The sequence below is a fragment of the Oryctolagus cuniculus genome, chromosome 1, assembly GCF_051225735.1.
Source record: "Oryctolagus cuniculus isolate XC-2025 breed Fujian yellow rabbit chromosome 1, ASM5122573v1, whole genome shotgun sequence".
NCBI classification, from domain to species: domain Eukaryota; kingdom Metazoa; phylum Chordata; class Mammalia; order Lagomorpha; family Leporidae; genus Oryctolagus; species Oryctolagus cuniculus.
The window spans coordinates 200,995,479-201,015,412 of record NC_142867.1 but is presented as its reverse complement, the minus strand read 5'-3'; the positions used below and the strand labels follow the sequence as shown (position 1 = coordinate 201,015,412).

General features: G+C 57.9%; 1 protein-coding gene across 1 annotated transcript in view; it reads left to right on the top strand.

Moving 5' to 3' along the window:
- Positions 1 to 19,934, top strand: part of SHB (SH2 domain containing adaptor protein B) — a 119,510-nt gene that overhangs the window by 36,014 nt on the left and 63,562 nt on the right. Inside the window, exon 2 of the mRNA XM_002707961.6 lies at positions 12,392 to 12,512. Coding sequence (XP_002708007.3) covers positions 12,392 to 12,512 — 121 coding nt within the window. The remainder of the gene's footprint in view (positions 1 to 12,391; positions 12,513 to 19,934) is intronic.

Sequence of the window (19,934 nt, the reverse complement as noted above, 5' to 3'; positions counted from 1 at the left end):
GGCGACCAGCTGGAGTGAGAGGAGGGGATTAGAGTTTGACTTCAAGCTCCCCATAAAAACTTCTGGTTGTAGGGGGGCCCCCTAGGTCAGTTCCACAATTTTGGGGGACCACCCCATGCAGAGTAAGAATGCATGACCCCTCATTCCAAAATGAAGAATTTCAGGACGCTGACAGCAGAGCGTTAACATAAGTGCAGGTCTCTGTGGGACTACACAGGGCCACATACCCTTGAAGCTGGCCCTGGGGACCATAAATGTCACAGTCCCTGATGTATTGGCATTTTAACATAAGTGTCCATGGTACTTAACCCGGGAAGTAAAGTGCATGGGGCCAGGCCCTCACCCTCCCCAGGGCCCCCACTTAGAGTGCTTCCTCTGCTCTTGGCAGCCCTCTGCGAGGAAGCTGGGCTTTGAGAGAGAAGCCACTCAGGGAATGGTGAAGGCGAGTCCTGGAGGAAGGAGGCAGAGCTACCTGCCTGGCCTGCAGAAGGTTTGTCCTGAGACAAACACCTGGCTGTGTGCACTGTTCTCTTCTAGGGCCAGGGGGTCTGAGATTGGGTCTGAGGTCACCTGTCTCCGGAGCCCAGGCCAAGCGTGTGTAGGGTGAGGCGGGGGAGGGGCCGGGCTGGTACTCTGTGAGCAGGAGCAGCAGGGGTGTGGGAGAGCCAGGCCCAGGCAGATTACTGGGTTCGTTGGCCACAGTTGTGAGTCAGTGCTCTGGCCGGACTCCCCTTGCTGGATTGTTCTGTGTAGGGCAGGCCGCAGTCCGCCCTGCTCCCCTGAGCTTTGCTGGAGCTCACACATCTGACCTCACAGCCCCTGTAGGGAAAGCAGATCACCCTGCACGCAGTGCCAAAGTGCTCAGGAGTACATGCGTGTCTGCCTATGTGCACACGTGCCTGTGCAGGCTGGGGTGCAGGTGCACACGCCGGGCAAATGTGCTGGGCACAGAGATGGTGCATACCGTGGGCTGTGTGCACTGTTCTAAGTGTGACAGGCTCTTTCTTGATTTCTTTCATGTATTTGTAAGGCAGAAAGAGAGAGAGAGGTAGAGACAGAGCCAGTCTTCTATCAACTGCTTCACTGCCAAAATGGCTGCAATGGCTGTGGCTGGGCCAGGCCCAAGCCAGGAGCCTGGGACTCCATCTGGATCTCTCACATGGGAGGCGGGCCCCCAAGGATTTCCGTCATCTTCCACTTTCCCAGACACATTAGCAGGGAGCTGGACCGGAAGCGGAGCAGCCAGGACTCCAACTTTCTGAAATGCTCTGATGTTAGATGCTGGCAGCGCAAGCAGCGGCTTAGTCTGCTGCGCCACAATGCCCACCCCAGCATGTGACAGATATTAAGTCATTTAAGTGTCGCAGCAACCCCATGAGGTTGGTCTTAGTCCTGTTCTTATGAGGTCCACGTAGTCACATCACCTGCCCAAGGTCACACAGCCTGGAAGTGAACAAGTCCTCGAGTGACAACACAGTTGTCTGTGCTGCCTTAAAAAAAATTTTTTTTGTAAAAGATTATTTTATGTATTTGAAGGGCAGGGTTACTGGCCAGGGACATGCGGGTGGGTCTTCCATCCACTAATTCTTTCCCCAGTGGCCACAATGGCCAGGGCTGGGCCAGACCGAAACCATGATCCAGAGCTTTCTCCAGGTCTCCCACTTGGGTGCAGGGACCCAAGGACTTGGGCCATCTTCCATTGCTCTCCAGGTGCATCAGCAGTGAGCTGGATCAGAAGTGGATCAGCTGGGACTAGAACCGGCCGTTATAGCACAACATGGGCCCCAAACAACTGCATCTGTGCTGTCTTCAACATGGATGTCTGGCTTTCTGCTAGGAAGAAGTGGGTGCTGTGTTGATTCCCTCGCTGGCTTGCATCCTCTTACTCCAGGCTGGGGCAGGACATGGGGTGGGGGTGGGCAGAGCCAACTGGGCTCCCCCAGCTGTTGGAAGCACATAGGGTCTTCAAAGCAAAGGCTGCCGTGGCCTAGAATCGACTATATGATGACAGGTTAGATGGGCATCGTTTGGGATGGGACCAGGGACCCGGGGCATGGAGGGAGGCTCTAGGAGTAGAGGGGGTCCCTTGAGTCTGGAAAGCTCGGTGATCCTGTGCCCACTAGTCTGTCCCCCAGCCCTGATCCTGAGGAGCTGTGGCACAGTAGCAACCAAGTGAAGAGCTTCTTCCAGGTCTCCCATGTGAGTGGCAGGGCCCAAGCACTTGGGCCATCATCCACTGCTTTCCCAGGTGCATTAGCAGGGAGCTGGATTGAAGGTAGAGCAGCTGGGACTTGAACCGGTGCCCATCTGGGGTGCTGGTGTCACAGCCGGCAACTACACCACAGCACTGGCCCCCTGTTTGAATCAGTAAGTAGATCCTCTGGCCTGTTGTGTGGACTGTGCAGGGTGTCTCCTCCCCTTCTGCACTCCTGGTTGGGGACTGAGCAGGACAGGTTTGCACAAAAAAAAGCTGGGGTCTAGGTGGTGTGGGGAAAGGTGTCACTGGAGGCATGTGGTATGGTGGGGGAGCGAGCCCAGATTTCCGGCATCTCCAGCGGGAGAATGGGGGGGGGGGGGTCGGGGGTTACAATAGACTCAGTCTGGAGAGGCCCATACCTTCCAGACATTCTGCACAGGCACTCGGGTCCAAGGAGCAGCTCTGAGTTCTCCCTGCAGCCACCAGGCCAATGTTGAGACCTCTGCAGGGAAGAAAGAGCCCTCCTTGGCTTCGCCCAGGGGTGTCCTCAGGGAGGTCCCTGCGTGATCCCGGGGACAGCCCAGGAGAGTCGGCACATGGGCTGTGTGGGGAGACCACTTGCACTGAGGAGGGGCTTCACATTTGCAAGCCCACAGTCTGCTGAGAACCCCCAGCAGGACATGGGCACTGAGATCCTCTTCTGTGTTCACAGCACAGACAGGCTCAGGGAAGCAGGGACGTGGCCAGGAAAGAGGCCAGGTGGACAGGAGCCCGGGACAGTCTGCCTGGCCCACACTGCTTCGATTGGGGTATCCTTACCAGAGAGGCCCCTGGCCGGCTCCACCTCTCCCCTGGAACCCTTCCCAGCCCCAGCAACACATGCTGTCAGGGCCTTTTCCAGCCGGCTGGGCACCACATCTCTGTGCCCAAGGGCTTTTCCCATAAGCTGAGAATGGGGACACCTGTGCCCACACACACGGAGGGGTGAGTGTCCAGCCCTCATCTCGTCTGCTCCTGGCAGGGTCATTCCGAGGTGTGGGCCGGGCTGGGCTTCCCGGTGTTTCCTTGCCCACCTTGTTGGCTGCTTTCCCTCTGCAGCCCATGGTCCCAACCTTGTGCCTCCTCTCGGAGAAACCACCTGCTCCAGGCTCTGTGCCTGAGGAGCCTGGGGCCTGTACGGGAGGCGAAGGGGCCTTCTGTGCATTTGACGCCTCTGCTTGGTACACACCAGCTGAGGAGCTGCTGCCCTCGACCCTGCAGCCCTCACCAGGGAGATGAAACTGATGTGTGCCCATCTTCCCTGGGGGCCCGGGCACTGCCCAGAGTGGGGGAGCAGGCCTGGTGGTCCTCACCGCCACATCCCTGCGCAGAGCCCGCTTCCTGGCGTGCACAGACAGGCCATAAACAGCAGTCAACACCAGCACTGACACAGGTGACATTCCCAAGTGCCGGGTCTGGGGACAGTCTGTTAGCCTGGGTGACTGCACGTGACAAAGACCTCCCCGAGACAGGGTTTCCAAAAGTGAACCGACCTGGCCTGAGCCTCCACTGTCCGTGAAGCTGAGTGTGGGCGAGTGGGCTGACTGTGGTCACCGCTGTCCGTCCTCAGGCTGTCCAGGGAGGGCAGCTGGTGTCTTGCAGACACCCCGGCTTGCCTCGTGGGAGCTGTGCATGAATCATCCTGATGGCCCCACTCGGAGAGAAGTGAGCCAGGTTCCTGCACTCGGCCGCTGGTTCCCACGCACTGCACCCGTCCAGAGCCCGCTCTCAGCGCCGAGCTCCGGAAGCAAACGGTGGGTGAGGCCCCTCAGGGGGTCCTGCTTACCCCTGGGTCCCACACGGGGCACGAGTGCCTGCTGTCAGAAGTACCCTGTTGTGCAGGAGGGGCCCTGGCTTTGGGCGCTGCTGTTTGGGTTTGCATACTTTTCCTGTGAGCACACTGGAGTTGTTCTTAGTGCCAGAGCCTTTGGACCCGTGAGAAAGCCTCACGGGCATTCCTGATCCTTTCCCTGGAAGTGAGCGGGGGACAGACCGGCCGTGTCCATGCAGGATGGAAAAATGCCCTGAATTAAGCTGTCACGTGCCCCTTTTGGGAAGCAGGCCAGCTATAAGTACGCAGGTCAATGAGTGAGTGAGATTCTCTTGTGCCTGGGATTGGCAGGAGTCGGGTTGTGTCACCCTGTCCCCAAGAGTTCTGGTGTCACCTGTCAACTTGGAAACCCCCAGCGGTTCTTCGTCCATTCTTCTGTAGGGCCTGCCTCTGTCAATGGCCAAGTGCCTCCTCAAGAACTAGGTATCCTCTATAAGACTAAAGAATCCATCAGACTAGGGCTGTGTTGAGATGACGGTGACGTTGTTTGAGCACCTGCTATGTGCCAGACCCCAGAATGCCAGCTCCATTTTACAGATGAGAATGTGGAGGCACAGAGAGGGCGACGACTTGAGCCATCTGCTGCCCGTGTACCTGCACTTGGCTGGTCTGTTCCCCTCCCTTTTCCTGTCTTAGCCCTGCAGGAGAAAGAAGAGGCAAACCCTCCTCTGACCCTGCTTGGCTGGGGCTGGTCTGAGCATTTTCTCCGTGGTGGCCCAGCCCCAGGAAGTCCAAGGGGAAGGACTGTCTGGGAAGGAGGGTGACCATGGGTCGCAGCTTTCAAGATGTGACCCCATGTGGACCTGGTGTACCTCGGGCCCACCTCCTATTTGAGCTGGCTGTAGTGACGGGCAGTGGTTCTCCCGGGGGGTGGTTATGCCCCAAGAATTTTAAGGATGGCTATAAGAAAAAATTGTTGCATGAGTATTGCAGAAGCAGTGTGGACCTTTGAGTTAGAAAACGTGGCTTTGGTTACCTGTTTCTGGCGCTGACCTTGCTAAGTTCATCCCTGATCTATTCCCAGTGACTATTCAAACAGTGGTGCCTGTTCTCTCATGGTACGGGTAGGGTGGCAGGCCAGAGTTCTTTGCACAAACCATGCACAAGCAAGAGCGTGAGAAACAGTGCAAGGAAGCAGCCCACCTCCCACCAGGACTACGGGCCTGAGGGAGCTTCTGTCCAGGGAGGTGGCAGTCGGGGGGGGGGGGGGGCTGACCTCTCTGGAGGCCCTGCTGAGAGCTCTTGGGAGATTCTAGGATTGAGCTGTTGCTGAGTTCAAAACAGAGTCTCCCACTGCCTGCGAGATGGCTGAAAATCTGACCCTTCCACCTGGTAGTGAGGTTCTAGGGTAAGCAGGGGGCAGGCCTGGGCTCTGCCCAGCCGGTTAAACTGAAGGAGAGTGGGGTGTGCATGTGAGGGAGGTGGGGGGCAGGAGAGCAGGGCCCAGGGGAGCTGGCGGAGGCTGTAATTTGGAGTGCATTTTTCCTTGACAAGCTGCAGCCTGCAGGTGTCTCGACAAGCAGCTGTGGCGTGGGAGGGGCAGGACTGGAAAGACCAGTGGTGACCCCCCTCTCCTCCTGGAGGTGGGGCAGGTTTCCTGTGGAGCCCCAGGGGCCAGGGGGAGGCGGATCCTAGCCCAACACAAGGACGGCCACCTTAAGAGTGCTGGCACAGCCCTGGGGGGTGGGGAAGAGCTGTGTAACTGAGTCAGCCCTTAAAGAAAGCAAGGGAAGCTGTCTCAAGTGGGGTGGAGAAGTGCCCCCCTCCTCTCTGATTTCAGGAGTTACAGCTGACTGCAGGAATGGAGCTAATTAATCTTCCCCAAATTAATTTCCTTACACGTCAGAAATGATTTATTGGCATGCCTGTAAGGAGAGCTGGCCCACAATGGTCAGAGCCTAGGATGCAGAGAGGCAAGCAGAGAGCATTGGCTTGTGTGGCGTCCCCATAGCCCTGTGTGGTGTCACAGCCGGGTTCCATGGAGCCCGTGGAGCCCCGGACATGGGACAGAAGTGGGGAACACATTTGCTGCCTCCCACACCCAGGGGGCTGGCGCAAGGGTCCCGAGAGGTTCTCCACCCCTTGGCCACATGCCCCAGCCAGGAGGTGCCCCTTACCCAGAGCATCAAAGCAAGGAAGTTTCCTTTCCGTGCTGAGAACTAGGACAGCTGTTGTCATCCTCTACTGCAGCATTTTTCTGTCATCACAGGGGCCTGGGTGAGGGTCTCTTCTCGCGTCTTTGCCTCCGTTTTCACTTTGTCATGGGCAGAGTCTGTGCACTTGGCCAGGTCCTAGACACTCAGCAGGTGCCCTTGCCTTGTGCTAAGAACATAGCCTTTTCTGTAGAAACCCCGGCCACATCTCACAGGTGGTTCCTGATTCGCCTCCTCTACCCCTCACAGCAAGCCGAGCAGGCTGATCGCTGGGCCCTGTGTCGTTTTGCGGGTGATCTGCAGAAGCTGAGAGAGCTGAAGTGGGCTGCCCAGGGTCGGCTCACGAGGCCACGGCAGAGCCGATTCCAGGGCCCACTGGCGTGGACTGTCCCTGCTCGGCTGTGCCCTTGGTGCGTGCCTCTCGCCCTTCAGTTTGCACTCCTTCATGCTGCGCCTCTGGCCTGTGTGCCTGAGTGGAGTCTGTGCTGGGACGATCCAGGGGGCGTCCACTTAGCTGACCTTCCACCCGTGGCAGAACTGTCCTAGAGCTGCCGCTTGGACACCCTCTGGCAGGAGCTCCCTTTCTCAGGCGAGGTGTCCTTTAATGGCTGTCCTGTGTCCTTGCTGAACCACCGGACTTGGCTCTGTGGGTCCCAGGACCGCGCAGAATATCTGTCCACAGCCACTTCCCCACCAGCCAGCTGGTTATCATAAGCCGCCCACAGACCCTCCAGACCCAGGTTTCTTTAGTACTTCCTCTTGCTGGGCACAGCAGCGGAGGCTGTCTCCTGGGGCCCTCAGGCCTGCCAGGGTCTGCATCACGGAGGGTCCGCAAGAGCACCAGGACTACTCCGGGCCTGCCCAGCCTCTGACAGGGACAGAGGCATGGGGCCTTCTAGCTGCAGTGGCCGCCTGGTGCCCTCACCTACTGTCAGTTCCCCTTGAAGGAGCCTGCCTGATCCCGAGCGAGGCAGAGGGCCACCATGCCTCTGCTCCTGAGTGCCAAAGAGCCCTGGCTCTCATTACCCTGCGGGCCCGCTGCACGTGTGTCACACATGTTTCCAGCCAGGTGGGTAACACGTGTTGAGTCACGATGGGGTCGGCACCCTGTGGTTGTGCACTGGCCTCCTTGCTCAGATGCAGAGTGTGTAGCCTTCCCCGATGGTGCAAACGGCTCTGATGAAAGGGGCCTTGGTTGGCTTGGGGTCTGTGACCTCTCAGTAAGGTAAGCAACACTTTGTGGGAGCCTCAGCTTTGTCAGAGATCAGGTTCCCAAGGATCTGTGACCCCAGTACTGGAAAACTGACGGACAGCCTGGATGGTACCTTAGTGAGAAGACGGTCCCACCGGGACCGTGGAGAACCTTCTCAGGAGTATGCACGTGCAGTTCGCCATGGAGCAGAACAGAAAGAAATCATGGGCTTGGGGAGAATCTGGGGCCTTGTGGGGGTGCAGCCCCCTCACTTTGCAAGGAGGGGAGAGCAGCACAGAGACCCCCTTGTCCAGCCAGCCCAGGGGAGGCCTGGGGCTGCCCTGGCGTGGCTAGCTGCCGTGGACAGCAGGGCACGAGGAGGTGGCCGGGGAGAAACCAGCGGAGACAGTGTGGGTTTCTTCGGCTCCTCCTGACGCTGCCACCAGCCCTTCTTCCTGTAGGAGTTTGCCCAGGGCCAGGTGGACTTGACCTGAACGTGTCTGTACTTTGGCACAGAGAGCTTGCCCCGAATGGCCCTTGGCTCCCCTCCAGGGCAGGGTGGTGGTCTCACCTGCAGAGCCCTCTCCTCCCTGATCAGGCCTGAGGCTCCGCATCCTGCCTTCGCAAGGTGTGTGGGGTCATCTCTCACACCAGCTGACCTCCAGGGCAGGAAGTAGGACAGGTGTTGCATTGAGGAACAGGGCTGAGAAGGAGCTGGGAAAAGTGGAATTCCAGCGTATCTGGAGGTTTGCCGGTCCACTGGTGGGGGAGGGGCGGGTTCCAGCTTGCTGTTTCCCAAACTTTCCTGATAACCATCGCCTGGCTTGCATGCTTAATATGGGGATTACTGGGGGCTAGAAATCTGTTTTCTTCGCAAGCATTGCAGGTCATGCTGCCTTCAGGCAGGTTTGAGAAGCAGCCTGTCTACTGAATGCTTTTTTGTTGCTCTTTTAAATTTGGGAGACACAGAGGGAGCTCCTGTCTGCTGGTTCACTCCACAAATGCCTGCAATGGCTGGAGTGGGGCCAGGAGGATGCTGGGGGCCAGGAACTCAATCCAGGTCTCTCCCTTGAGAGGTGGAGTCCCAAGGTCCTCCCAGGTATGCGTTAGCAGGAAGCCAGAGTCAGGCTCAGGTACTGTGATGGGAGATGCAGGTGCCTTAGCCCGGGGAGTGAGGAACGCTGTACAGCAAGTTCAGGTTTGCATAAAATAGCAGGTAGAGGTTCTCCTTGTTTGGCAGTGCTAACGTTGACTCTGCCCAACGCCCATCCCCCTCCTTCCAGAGGAGAGGTCTGTTTGGAGCATCCTTCTCCCCAGACCTTGTCTTTCAAGGAAGAGAGATACAAGTTTCTGTTGTCTTTTTCTTGGATAGGTGGCATGTTACAATTACCATTCTTCAACCTCCTTTCTTTCCATTCAAAGCCATGAAGAGAGATGGGTTTTCTTTTTAAACCTCATCACATCCCACATTATGGAACTAACACCGTATGCGTAGCAGTTCCCCTATTCACAGCAGTCACTCATGCCTCCTCATCGGTTGCTTCACTGAGCATCCTTGGCCACGTCTCCTTGTGCACACTGGGGAATAAATACTGAGACATGAGATGCCTGGGTCAGACTCTGTGCGTTTGGGGGTTTAATAGATCCTGCCCAGAATCCCACTTCAGAGTGGCTCCGCCACTGTGCATTCCCACAGGGAGCACAGGGTGTGGGTTCAGGGCCCCACACAGGTGCAGCTGTCTCACAAAAGCAACTAAAGCACTCCCCAGCGTGCAGGGAAGTGTGGCCAAGCGGCAGCACCCACTTCTCTAAGGTTTCCTCTTTGGGGATGAACAGGACGACTACTTCCTATCACAAAACTAAACTCCTGCGATAAAGTCGCCAGAGCCCGAGAAGCTGGAAGGGGCCGAGTTCTACCCAACAGCGTGTGTACAACATAAAGAGGGAGCACAGAGAGCCAAGGCTTGTCTGTAGCACATCAGGGAGGCAGTGGCTGAGCTGGGATCTGGAACACCACCTCGGGAGTCGGGGTGAGGGCCGGCCTCCAGGCCCAGCGGCTGGCTCCAGAGGAGACTGTGGGAGTCCTGTAGGGGCTTTGGGCTGACCTGGGGTCTGTGGTTTTGTTAGGAAGGAAGGGTTTTTGGCCAGGGTTTTGGTGCCCATCCCAGAAGTGATTCGGCAGCCGCCTTCGACAGCCTGCCCTGCCTGCCGCAGCTGTCCCTGTAAATCCTCAGCCAGGATGGCACCAGCAGCCTGGGTTCCCAAGTCACTCCTGTATCTGCCCCCATGCGAACATGCAGGCCACAGGAAGGGATCTGACAGATGTCAGATCTTGGCCAGCCTGAGACTGAAATCAAAGGAAAACTTGCCTTGTGCCCAGGTAGCCTGGTCTGCTGAGAAATCCCTGCTGGTTCCCTTCTGGCTGGATTGTTCTGTTAGATTCAGGGCACTTGTTCCCTAACTGGGGCATTCTGAACCAAAGCTGGAGCCAGCCGGCAGGGCTCAGGCCCACCTCGGGGCGGGGGACTCCTTCCCTTCCTTTTTAAAAACTCAGAGGAGCAGCAAACTTCACTCAGACCTCCTCCGGGGCCGTCCTGCCTGACGGGGAGCCCTGGGCAGCTTGGACGGTGGCTGGGGCTCAGCCCTCCGGCCCAGGGCCTGCTTGGCTCTCCTAACACCTGGTTCAGTCTCTCCCTAAGCCAGGCTGGATGGTGCGATAGACACCCTGCTTTCCGGGCTGCAGGCTCTCAAACCTCCAATTCCCTTCCCTCCACCAACCTCACTTTGAAGTTCAAAAGCAAATTGATTAAATATCCATTTTAGGAACCTTCCAATTTGCTTCTTAAACGAACAGAATCCTAAACTTTTTTTTTTTCTTAAATGGAACGGTTTTTCGGCTGTCGGCAGGTATAACGGGAACCATATGTCAGCAGAGACCAGGGGCTCTTGCGAGTTTTAGGATTTGTAAATTCTTATTGAAACGGAAGTCAGCGGGGCAGGCAGCTGGGGGCCCTGTGACAGCCTGAGCTCAGATCTCACTTTAATTAGAAAATACAGATAGCGCCTGCTGAATCTCAGGCGTCCCAGAGCGCCTGTCCCAGGGCGAACAAAGATACGGCTTCCATCCCACAGGCCCCGTGTTGACAGATTGCAGAGCCCTTCCAAAAAAGCTGGCGTGCTGAGGTCCCCCTCCTGGTTCTCTGTGCTCCCCAGCGAATCCCTCCGAAACGATGATTTTCTTGGAGAAATATTTGCTCCTTTAGACCACATGGAGGCTGTTCGTGGGGAAAAGTGACAGCAGAATTGTCTGGGGGACAAGGGCGGAGAGTCGGTGCCGGCCACGTCAGGTGCTTCCTGGTCTCCATCCTCGGGTCCCTTGAACTCTGAGACCCCTCACCCTGCACCTGACCGGCATCTGAGCCGTTCTGTCGGACAGATGTCTGTCCCTGTGTCATTTTCTGCCTAATGTGTTTTGCACATGGCAAAGCAGAAGTAGCAGATGAAAGGCATGGCCAAGCCAGCGCTCACCCTCACCCCTTCCCAGCCGGGTGTCACTGAAGCTTTGGGAGCCCCCAGCAGGGCCCTGAGCACACTGTCTGCATCTGGAAGTGCCTCCTGCTGGGAGGCAGCCGGGGTGCAGCTGCTCCGATGTCCTTGGCTCCAGGCAAGGGTTTTCCACTCCAAAGCCTGCTCTTGTGTTGAGAGCATTGACCGCCGTGTACTCTGTCCTGTCATCCCTGGCCTGCCCCAGCCACGCGCCAGGGACAGAGCTGCTGCCTGTGAGCATAGCGTCCCGAGCAGCTGCCCGTGCCATCATCCGCATGCACCCTGCCAGGCTGCTGCCACCAGCCACCCTTTACTAGGCAGACAAAGGGGGTTTTTCCCCCTCCCCTGGGTTTACAGCCCCTCAAATGCTTCACATTCCAGGAGCTGGGAGAAAGAGGAGGCTCCTGCGGTTTCTAATTAAACCCTCCATTTAAATAACAATTCCTGGGACCCCCGGGGTGGAGAGAAATGCTGACCTACCCCTCTTTAGAGAGGCAGCTGGGTGGCCACAGCCCGGAGACTGACGGCTTTTCCTTAGCCCCGTCTGCACGCGTGACCCTGGAGGGCAGGCACAGGGACTGCTGCTGAGGCTGGGATGCAGACCATCCTGTCCCCTCCCACCGGCCTGTGTGGTTCCCCCCTCCTTTGGCCACATCCCGGGTCTCTGCCCAGCCCTGGAGTTCTCCAGGCAGCCCTCTCCCGCCCTCCCCCTGTCCTCCCGGTAACTCTGTGTCCCTTGGAGCTTTTCTCTGGCGCAGGCCCATCCCGGGGCCTGGCATTCCTATCTCTGAAGAGGCCCTGGAGGGCCCCCAGTTGGGTCCTGCCCTTCCACCCTGGGCTGCTGTCTGTCTGCCTGCCCATCGCTGAGCTGCTCTTGTGCTTCTGTTGGGTTTCTGGGGCTACGGTCGTCTTTCTGCGTGTTGATCTCATCACATTGCTGTGTGATGACCCAAGGCGTGGTTGCGCTCCAGATCTGGGGACAATGAAGCGCCGCTGTAATTATCTCTCGCCGAGCACGTAGCCTCAGCCCGCACCAGGAGCGGGAGCGCCAGTGTTTCTGGACTCTGATCTCCGTTCCAACTTTTTCTATTGCACAGAACTGAGCAGTGCTCCTTCCCCGAAAATACCCTGCAGGCTCCTGCCTCCGTGCTGCATGCGTGTACTTACTGCCAACCAGGTGCCTCTCTGATCTCACCTGACTGCCCAGGGCCAGCCAGACGGCGTGCTCGGGTTCCAAGGACCCCCCCCCCCCCATTCTGGAGCAGTGCCAGGGTGTATTGTCTGACTTGTCACCCCATGCGAGATTGGGGCTCCCGCAGGACGAGAGCACCAGCTCCCTCTGCCCCACCTAGCCCAGCGGATGCTTGCTGCGAACCAAAGTGAAGCAAAAACAGCCAAAGGTGGACTCACGCTGCCCCGTCTTCTTCCTGCAGGTGACCATAGCTGATGACTACTCGGATCCTTTCGATGCCAAGAACGATCTCAAAAACAAAGCAGGAAAGGGGGAGAGTGCCGGCTACATGGAGCCCTACGAGGCCCAGAGGATCATGACAGGTAAGCCAAGCCTCGGGTTCAGAGACCTACAGAGAAGAGAGTGGGAGGACCTTCCTGGGCCCTCACAGGCAGGGAAGCCTCGTGCTTTCATGGTGATGGCTGGGCAGTGCAATATTTTTTTTTTTTTTTTTTTGACAGGCAGAGTGGACAGTGAGAGAAAGAGACAGAGAGAAAGGTCTTCCTTTGCCGTTGGTTCACCCTCCAATGGCCGCCGCGGCCGGTGTGCTGTGGCTGGCGCACCGCGCTGATCCGAAGGCAGGAGCCAGGTCCTTATCCTGGTCTCCCATGGGGTGCAGGGCCCAAGCACTTGGGCCATCCTCCACTGCACTTCCTGGCCACAGCAGAGAGCTGGCCTGGAAGAGGGGCAACCGGGACAGAGTCCGGAGCCCCGACCGGGACTAGAACCTGGTGTTGCCTGCGCCGCAGGTGGAGGATTAGCCTATTGAGCCGCGGGGCCAGCCTGGGCAGTGCTGTCTTAAATCTTCCCACACGTTGACCTGCTGTGCTTCACCTGCATCAAGAAAATACTGCAGGGCACAGTGAAAGGCCAGATACAAGAGCACCTGCCGTGCAGTCACCCAAAGGCAGCCACTGAGAAGCCAATGGAGAGAGCAGGGAGCAAGTGCTACCAGCAACTTCTGACTGCAGAAAGAGGGAGCATTTGAGAAAGAAACTTTACTTGGAGCTTCCTAACAGCCACGATGAAAGGTGGACCGGGCTAGGCCACCTGCTTTCGTTGCCTGATCCAAGGGGCCGGCTAGATCTTTGGCAGAGATGGAATTATCCTTGTCTGCATACCCAGAAATCCTCATCTGGGGAGCTGGAAGCCGTGTTGAGAAGCCTGGTGTCCCTGGTGGGTTTTCAGGGGAGACGGAGACCCCCTCGTGGCAGGTGTCCTGGTCAGGCCTCGATGACCAAGCCTTGTCACAGCAGTCGTGTGTGGGGTCCAGAGGAGTGTGGCTGAGGACGCAGCACCCTGTGGGCCTGTTCCAGCCTGGAGGAGGGACAGTTGTTGCCCCTCCCTCACAAACACACACAGCAGGGGTGGGAAGACAAGTGGAGGAGGAGGAGCCCCCACACGATGGGGAAGGGGGCTGTTGGCTGCGTTGGGTGACCCCTCTGACCATCTCCAGGCAGGTGGCCAGGACCAGGCTGGGAGCTCCCCGGGGCCTGGAGGCCCTTGAGTCAGGGCCCTGTGTGTCTGGGGACTCACGATGCAGGTGCCTGTTTCTGTGGTCCTCCTAGTGTTTGATGCTATGTCTGTGAACACTTTCTCTTGATTTCTCTTGAATTAGGAGAAGGCAGGGAAAGGAAGTGGCCCGGAATGCTTGCTCGGTGTGCCCTGGGCCTGTGCTGAGCATTAGCTCACAGGGCTGTGCGGACTCTGGGGGACGACTGGTGAGGGATCTGAGTGTGAATCCAGCCTCTGCTTCTAGGACTCTCAGCCCCGTGCTCCCTGTGGACACTGAGACAGGAAACAGGTGACCACAGGGCCTTAGGCCACCCTTGCCGAGGGCTAGCTTTATCTCAACTCCCTAATTCCTGCTGGTGAGGCAGACTCTGCAGAGTGTGCGTTGGGGCAGAGCCTGGGGTTCCCAGGGAGGGCCATCTGCTGTCCTCCAGTGACTCAGGTCCCCTGATGGATGCTCTGGACCTGCAGTAACCTGGCCCCCTCCACTGAGTGATCCAGGCGGGGGCTCCAGCCTGGCCAGTCTTGCTTCCTGCAGGCCTTGCCTGGGACTTTGGGACGCTGTGGCACCGTCAGCATGTCAGGACACTGAGGGATCTTGGAGATCATCTAGACCCAACAGCATCATTTTACAGATGGGAAAACTGAGGCTAGGGCAGGTGAGAGACTTGCCAAAGACACTCCCTGAGTTGGGGGCAGAAAGCCAGCAGTGGCCTGTGCTGCCCAGGGTAGACTTGGGTGGTGCTGAGGTCTCCCAGACACAAGGACAGGGCAGGAGGGTCTGCCCCTGCCTGGCACCTTGAGGACCTGGAGGAGGAGCTCCTTGGCTGGGTGGCATCATCCTGGGGGACTTGGGCATTTGGTGGGGGCATACCTCATGGGCAGGTGCAAGGCAGGCAGTGGGATTTCCCCAGGACGCCCATGAAGACCTTGTTCTGTCTGCACAGAGCAGCCTCCAAGTTGCTGCTTAGCACGTTTCTCCTGGCCTGGAGGCTGTGCCAAGCACACCCACATTTTTTGCTTTTCAGGGCATAGGTGATTAAACAGGGTATTTTCTGGTTATAAGGACCCCATTGTAGCTCTCTGAGACTGGAATTCTTTGTGTGTGCTGTCACCACTATGACGGATGGCGGGGTGGACACAGGCCAGGGTGAGCCATCAGCCCAGCAGTGTTCCAGGGAGGGAAGCGCAGTGTTCTAGGAAGAGAGAGTGTGGTTCTGGTGATACCATGGAGCACACAAGTGAGAGTTGACCTTTTTAAAGTGACCCCTGTGGGGTGATGCTGCATTGGGGTGGGGTGGGGTGGCCTATGTGTGCGCGTGTGTGACTTAGGTACAGGGTGGCCTTTGCATAATGCAGACCGTGTCTGGGACAGGAATCCATGCAGAGAGACTCAGGCTGGGGTTGAGCAGATCTGAAGTGGCCACTTGCCCCCTCCATGGCCCGCGGGCCGCAGTTACCCCTGCAGAGCAGAGGTCTTAACTGGGCCATCAGTAGCACTTCTAGCTGCTTCTGGCTACTCAGCAGCCATTTGACCTTGGTGGTGAACCCTGTGTGTCTGGTGTCACTGCCGGATGGAACGGCACCAATAGAGGCAGCTGCCGAGTTCCTGCATAGCTCCTGGTGTCAGTTCTCATTGGGTCCTCACCAGCCTGCACCCTGTGGAGTGTAGGAGTCCCAATTTGCCAAGGACAGACTGGGGCACAGCAAGGTTAAGTAAGCAGCCCAAGGCAGCCCGGGGACACAGTTGTTGGGTTGACTTTCGAGGCCCTATTTGTTCGGTGTTTGATGTTTATTTAATTTCCAATTTTTATTGGAAAGATATTTTTCTGTCTGCTGGTTTATTCCTCAAGTGCCCGCCATAGCCAGGGCCTGGGCCAGGCCAAAGTTAGAAGCCAGAAACTTCATCTAGCTCTCCCACATGGGTGACAAGGACCATGGTACCTGACCCACCATCTGCTGCCTCCCAGGGTGTGCATTATCAGGAAACTGGAATCAAAAGCAGGGCTGGGACTGGGATGCAGTCACAGGATGTGGGACGCAGGCCTCCCAAACGGCATCTTCTGCACCTCTCTGGAAGCCAGTGCCCGAGGCCCTATCTTAAGCAGAGTGTAAGGTGTGTCATCTGGACCCCGGCACTGCTGACCTGGGTTCTGTGTAACTGACAAGGCTCTATGTCCCTTGGCTCCACGCAGCGGTAGTGGGGAGCACTTGAGCCATCATCTGCTGCCTCCCCAGGATGTATCAGCAGGAAGTGAGATCAGAAGCAAAGTAGCTGGGACTGGAACCAGGCACTCTGATATGAGATACGGGCGTCCCAATCAGAGGCTTAAGCCCTTGTGCCACAGCACCCACTCCTTCCCTGAGTCTGGGTCCCAGGAGGAAGGTGCCCAGATGCATAGGGACCTGGTGACACAGTAGGAAGGGCACCGGACTCTAACCAGGCCAAGTTTTCTGTCCATTCTCCACGGGGTCCTCTGGGATGCACTGGATCATCATAAGGACTCCAGGCCAGACCATGTCGGAGGCTGGACCAAGTAACCGGGGCAGATAACCACCACCACATCTCACTCCAGGAACATCCCTGAGGCAGGGAGACAGGCCTGGACCTGCAGCGGTCAGGAGTGGTGCGCTGAGATGGGCAGGTGCCTCCCCAGGAGCTCGGAGGAGGGAATGACAGCCTCCACTTTGGGCCATCCACGTGGGGACGCTGGGAGAGCTGGGCCTGGCAGTCTGGGCAGAGGAGGAGCCCGAGCAAGGGCGTGGACAGGAGTGTCAGGAGATGAGGCCTTGGGCGGGAGCACGTAGAGACTGGCTGGGATCATGGAGCCCGAGTTAGCTGAAAGGCATAGGGTGGTTCTGCAGCAAGATCCACCCCACCACGGGCCTGCTGCCCCAGGAAGGTGACGGTCACTAGCTTGTGTGGTGGGCTTCCCTGGGTGCCGGGCACCTTGGCAGGGACACAGCAGGGACTGCCCGTGGATCAGCTCATCCAATCACAGCAGCCTGGCGTTTCACACATATGAAACCTTCACCACACCCATTTCACAGAAGAGAATGCCAAGTCCCAACACTGGGACCGGGCAGCCCCCTCGTCCGTCCTGTGCTCCCAGAGGGTCTGCTGACAGAACTGGAAAATTTCCAGCTCCCAGCACCCCCTTCTCGGGGTGGCTGCCCCCGCCCCCTCCCCAGCATCCCTGATAAACCCGTTCCAAGTGTCATCCCACTGGATGACTCACTCAAGCACCCACTGAAAGTGTTTTCACGTAATTTTTAATATGTGAGCAATTACACATTAAAAAGTCCTTAGCATGTTTTTATTATTAAATCAGCTTTATGGCATAATAAGAGGAAATGAAAAGACCGTCACCTCGCACAGAGCGCTGCTGCCTGGACGTGGCTGTCTCCCTCGCCTGTGGCTCGCCTTCTGCCCTTTGCAGTCGGGGCCAGGCCCCGATTTTCCAGAGAAGACAGAATGACCTTTCATGTCTTCTTGTCCTCTGGCGTGGTCTCTCTGGGGGCAGCAGGCTTTCTGAGAGCCATGATGTGTGCTGTTAAAGACTATTCCAGCTTTGGCCTCAGCGTCGGGAGAAAGGAGACAGGACCTGTGGGGGGTACTGGCTTTGGCTGTGTCCCTGGCCTGCTGTGGGACCCCAGGGAAGGTCGTGGCCCCTCCCTGGGCTTGCGCTCCCTCAGCCATAGCATCGGATTCTGCCTTCTTCCCGGGCTGTCCCAAGGACCCAAGGAAGTAGCAGATCTGGGGTGACTTTGAGGTCCTGCTGCTGTGGTCACAGTGGCCTTCTCCAGCTGCTCTTGGCAGGAGAGACCCTTTGCCCCCCCCCCCCACGTCTTGCTGGGTTATGAGGAAGAGCTGGCCCCGACCCCCTCCCAGGGGCACGCACGCTGCCCCCTCCACTGTCAGGACAGCCAAGCCCTCCTGTCCTCCAGTTGTGGACTAAGTTAGGCCCCTCAGATCAACAGGGGCTTCTCAGAGGAGGGAGTCTTCGAGGCTTGGCCCAGGGTTGGGGGCTGGGTGTGCCCCTGCCCCTGAAATTTCAGCCTCCTATCGTGTTTGCTGTCTCTGTAGCACTGCTCTCCTGGTAGCTGGGGAAGCCACGGGCTTCCTGTATTGGGCCCCTCCGTTCAGTCCTTTCCCAGTGCAGCCCAGCAGTGCCCTGGACTCTGCTCCCAGCACGTCCCTGTGTGCAGCTCTGCGCCCTGAAATGTCCCCGCTCCCGGCCTGGTGACTTCCCTGTGGCCCTGCTGCCACTCACCCTCAGCAGGCCCCCACGTGGCCGGCCTTCTCCCAGGTGGCCACAGGCTTCAGCCTGTCCTGGCGGGCATAGCGCTTCCCCAGCTGGTGGGTGACAGGATGGAACCGTCCTTTCCTCCCAGAGCAGGGTGTGTGCCAGCCAAGGTCACGCAGCAGCAAGCTGCAAAGCCGGGGCTCCAGGCAGGTGGGAGGTTCGGTCCTGGACCGTGCGGAGTGCCCCGACTGGTCTGTCATTTACCAGAACGACTTACCCACTGGGCAGGAAGGAGATGATCAAGTGTAAATAGATCTCACGTTAGTCACCCATGACTTTCTTCCTCACACACCCAGCCCAGCAGTGCTCACCTGCTGAGCTGCAGGGCGGGGCGTGTTGGCTGTGCTTTGGGAGCAGCTCCCTAATCGCTCATCTCTCCCCTTGGACACTCAGTGCTGAGCACATTTCAGGGAGGTCGCAGCAGACCCTGGAACAGGCCCGGGAAGCCATCATTGGTAGCGCACCAGCCCTGGGCCAACGAGGGTCCCTACCCTGCGGGTGCCCCCACCACCACATGGGGGAGGTACACTGGGACCCGGGGCAGCACTCAGTGCCTGCAGTTGTGTCGCACAGGACAAAGGAACACAGTAGTGAAGTGGGAAACCTGGTCTGGGGTGGCACCATTCTGGGTGCCTGAAGACCAGGGTGGGCTGGGCCAGCAAAGCCGAACTTGACATCGTGGACTCTGTGACCTTTCCAGCGAGGCCTTCCCTGTTGCCTTCTCGGCTTGATCTTGATCCTTAGCACTTAGCACTTAGCATTATTTGCTCTGTCTCACTCACATTTCATCCTGCGGATAGTTGGTCTCACCTCTGAAATGTGGGTGTCACGGGGCAGAGGTGTCTGTTTTGTTCCTGGCGCAGTACCTGGCACACAGGAGGTGCACAGTGAGTATCGGTTGAGTGAATGAGTGCATTAATTCACTCCGAGGACCCAGGACAGGACTACAGAGGGCAGGAGCCCCAAGATCTAGCCAGCCCCCAGAAGCACCAGATCTGGAAGGTCCGAGTTCAGCCGCTTCTTAAATGCATGGGGCAGGGGGACGGAGCTGGCTTTGGGCCCAGGCTGGGAGCTGGGAAACCTGTGATGCCTTCTGACTGGTTTTGTCTCTGCAGCCTCTGGACCACGTGGGAATGGGAGGGGTCGTACTTCTTGCCCCTAACTCCCTGGGCTGAGAGCTCACTGGAGGAAGGGCCGGTCTCAACCCATCTTCCCGTATCCCCTGGCCCAGTAAATGAGTTATAGGTGTGCAAGGCTGTATGGGGAAGAAATGTAAGACATGGAAACAGGTGGTAAGCAAATACTCACCATAAACGACGTGCGTCTGCTGAGACCCGCTTGCTTGAAGGAGCAGGGCCTGGGTCGGGGGGGGGGGGGGGGGGAGGGCGGTGCCTTTGCTCCTGGTGGATGTTGGTGAGCACCTGCTGTGTGCAGCACTAGGCTGGCTCTGGGCTTCATCAGTGAACGCAGCCCCTGTTCTCCTGGAGCTTACTCACCAAGGGGCAGGGTTGCCACCCCCGATTCCCATCAGATCTCTTCCCAGACGCTGGGGAACCCAGGAGACCAAAGCCTGCAAGTCAGGGGCTTTCTCAAAGTCAAGGGCAGAGTGGAGACCTGGCTGCTGGGCCCTGGCCACCTTCAGGAGGTCGGCTGGTTTCAGTGCTGCCTTTGGGGATGAGCACTTGTTCCTCTCTGTTCTTGGCCTCAGTGGGGGAGTCCACACCCTAAAAGTTTCAGGATTTTCTCTGTGCTGCTGGCGCCTGGCCGATGGGTGTTGAGGGCCCCGGGTGGTGATTGGGTCCTGCAGACCACTGTCAGTTAAGGGCCGAGACCCCCACAGATTGCACCCTGAGCCCTTCCTCCTTCTTGGCAGCTGGGAGAGAAGGGGGCTGTAGAGCAGAACACAAGGTGGACAAAAAGGGATGG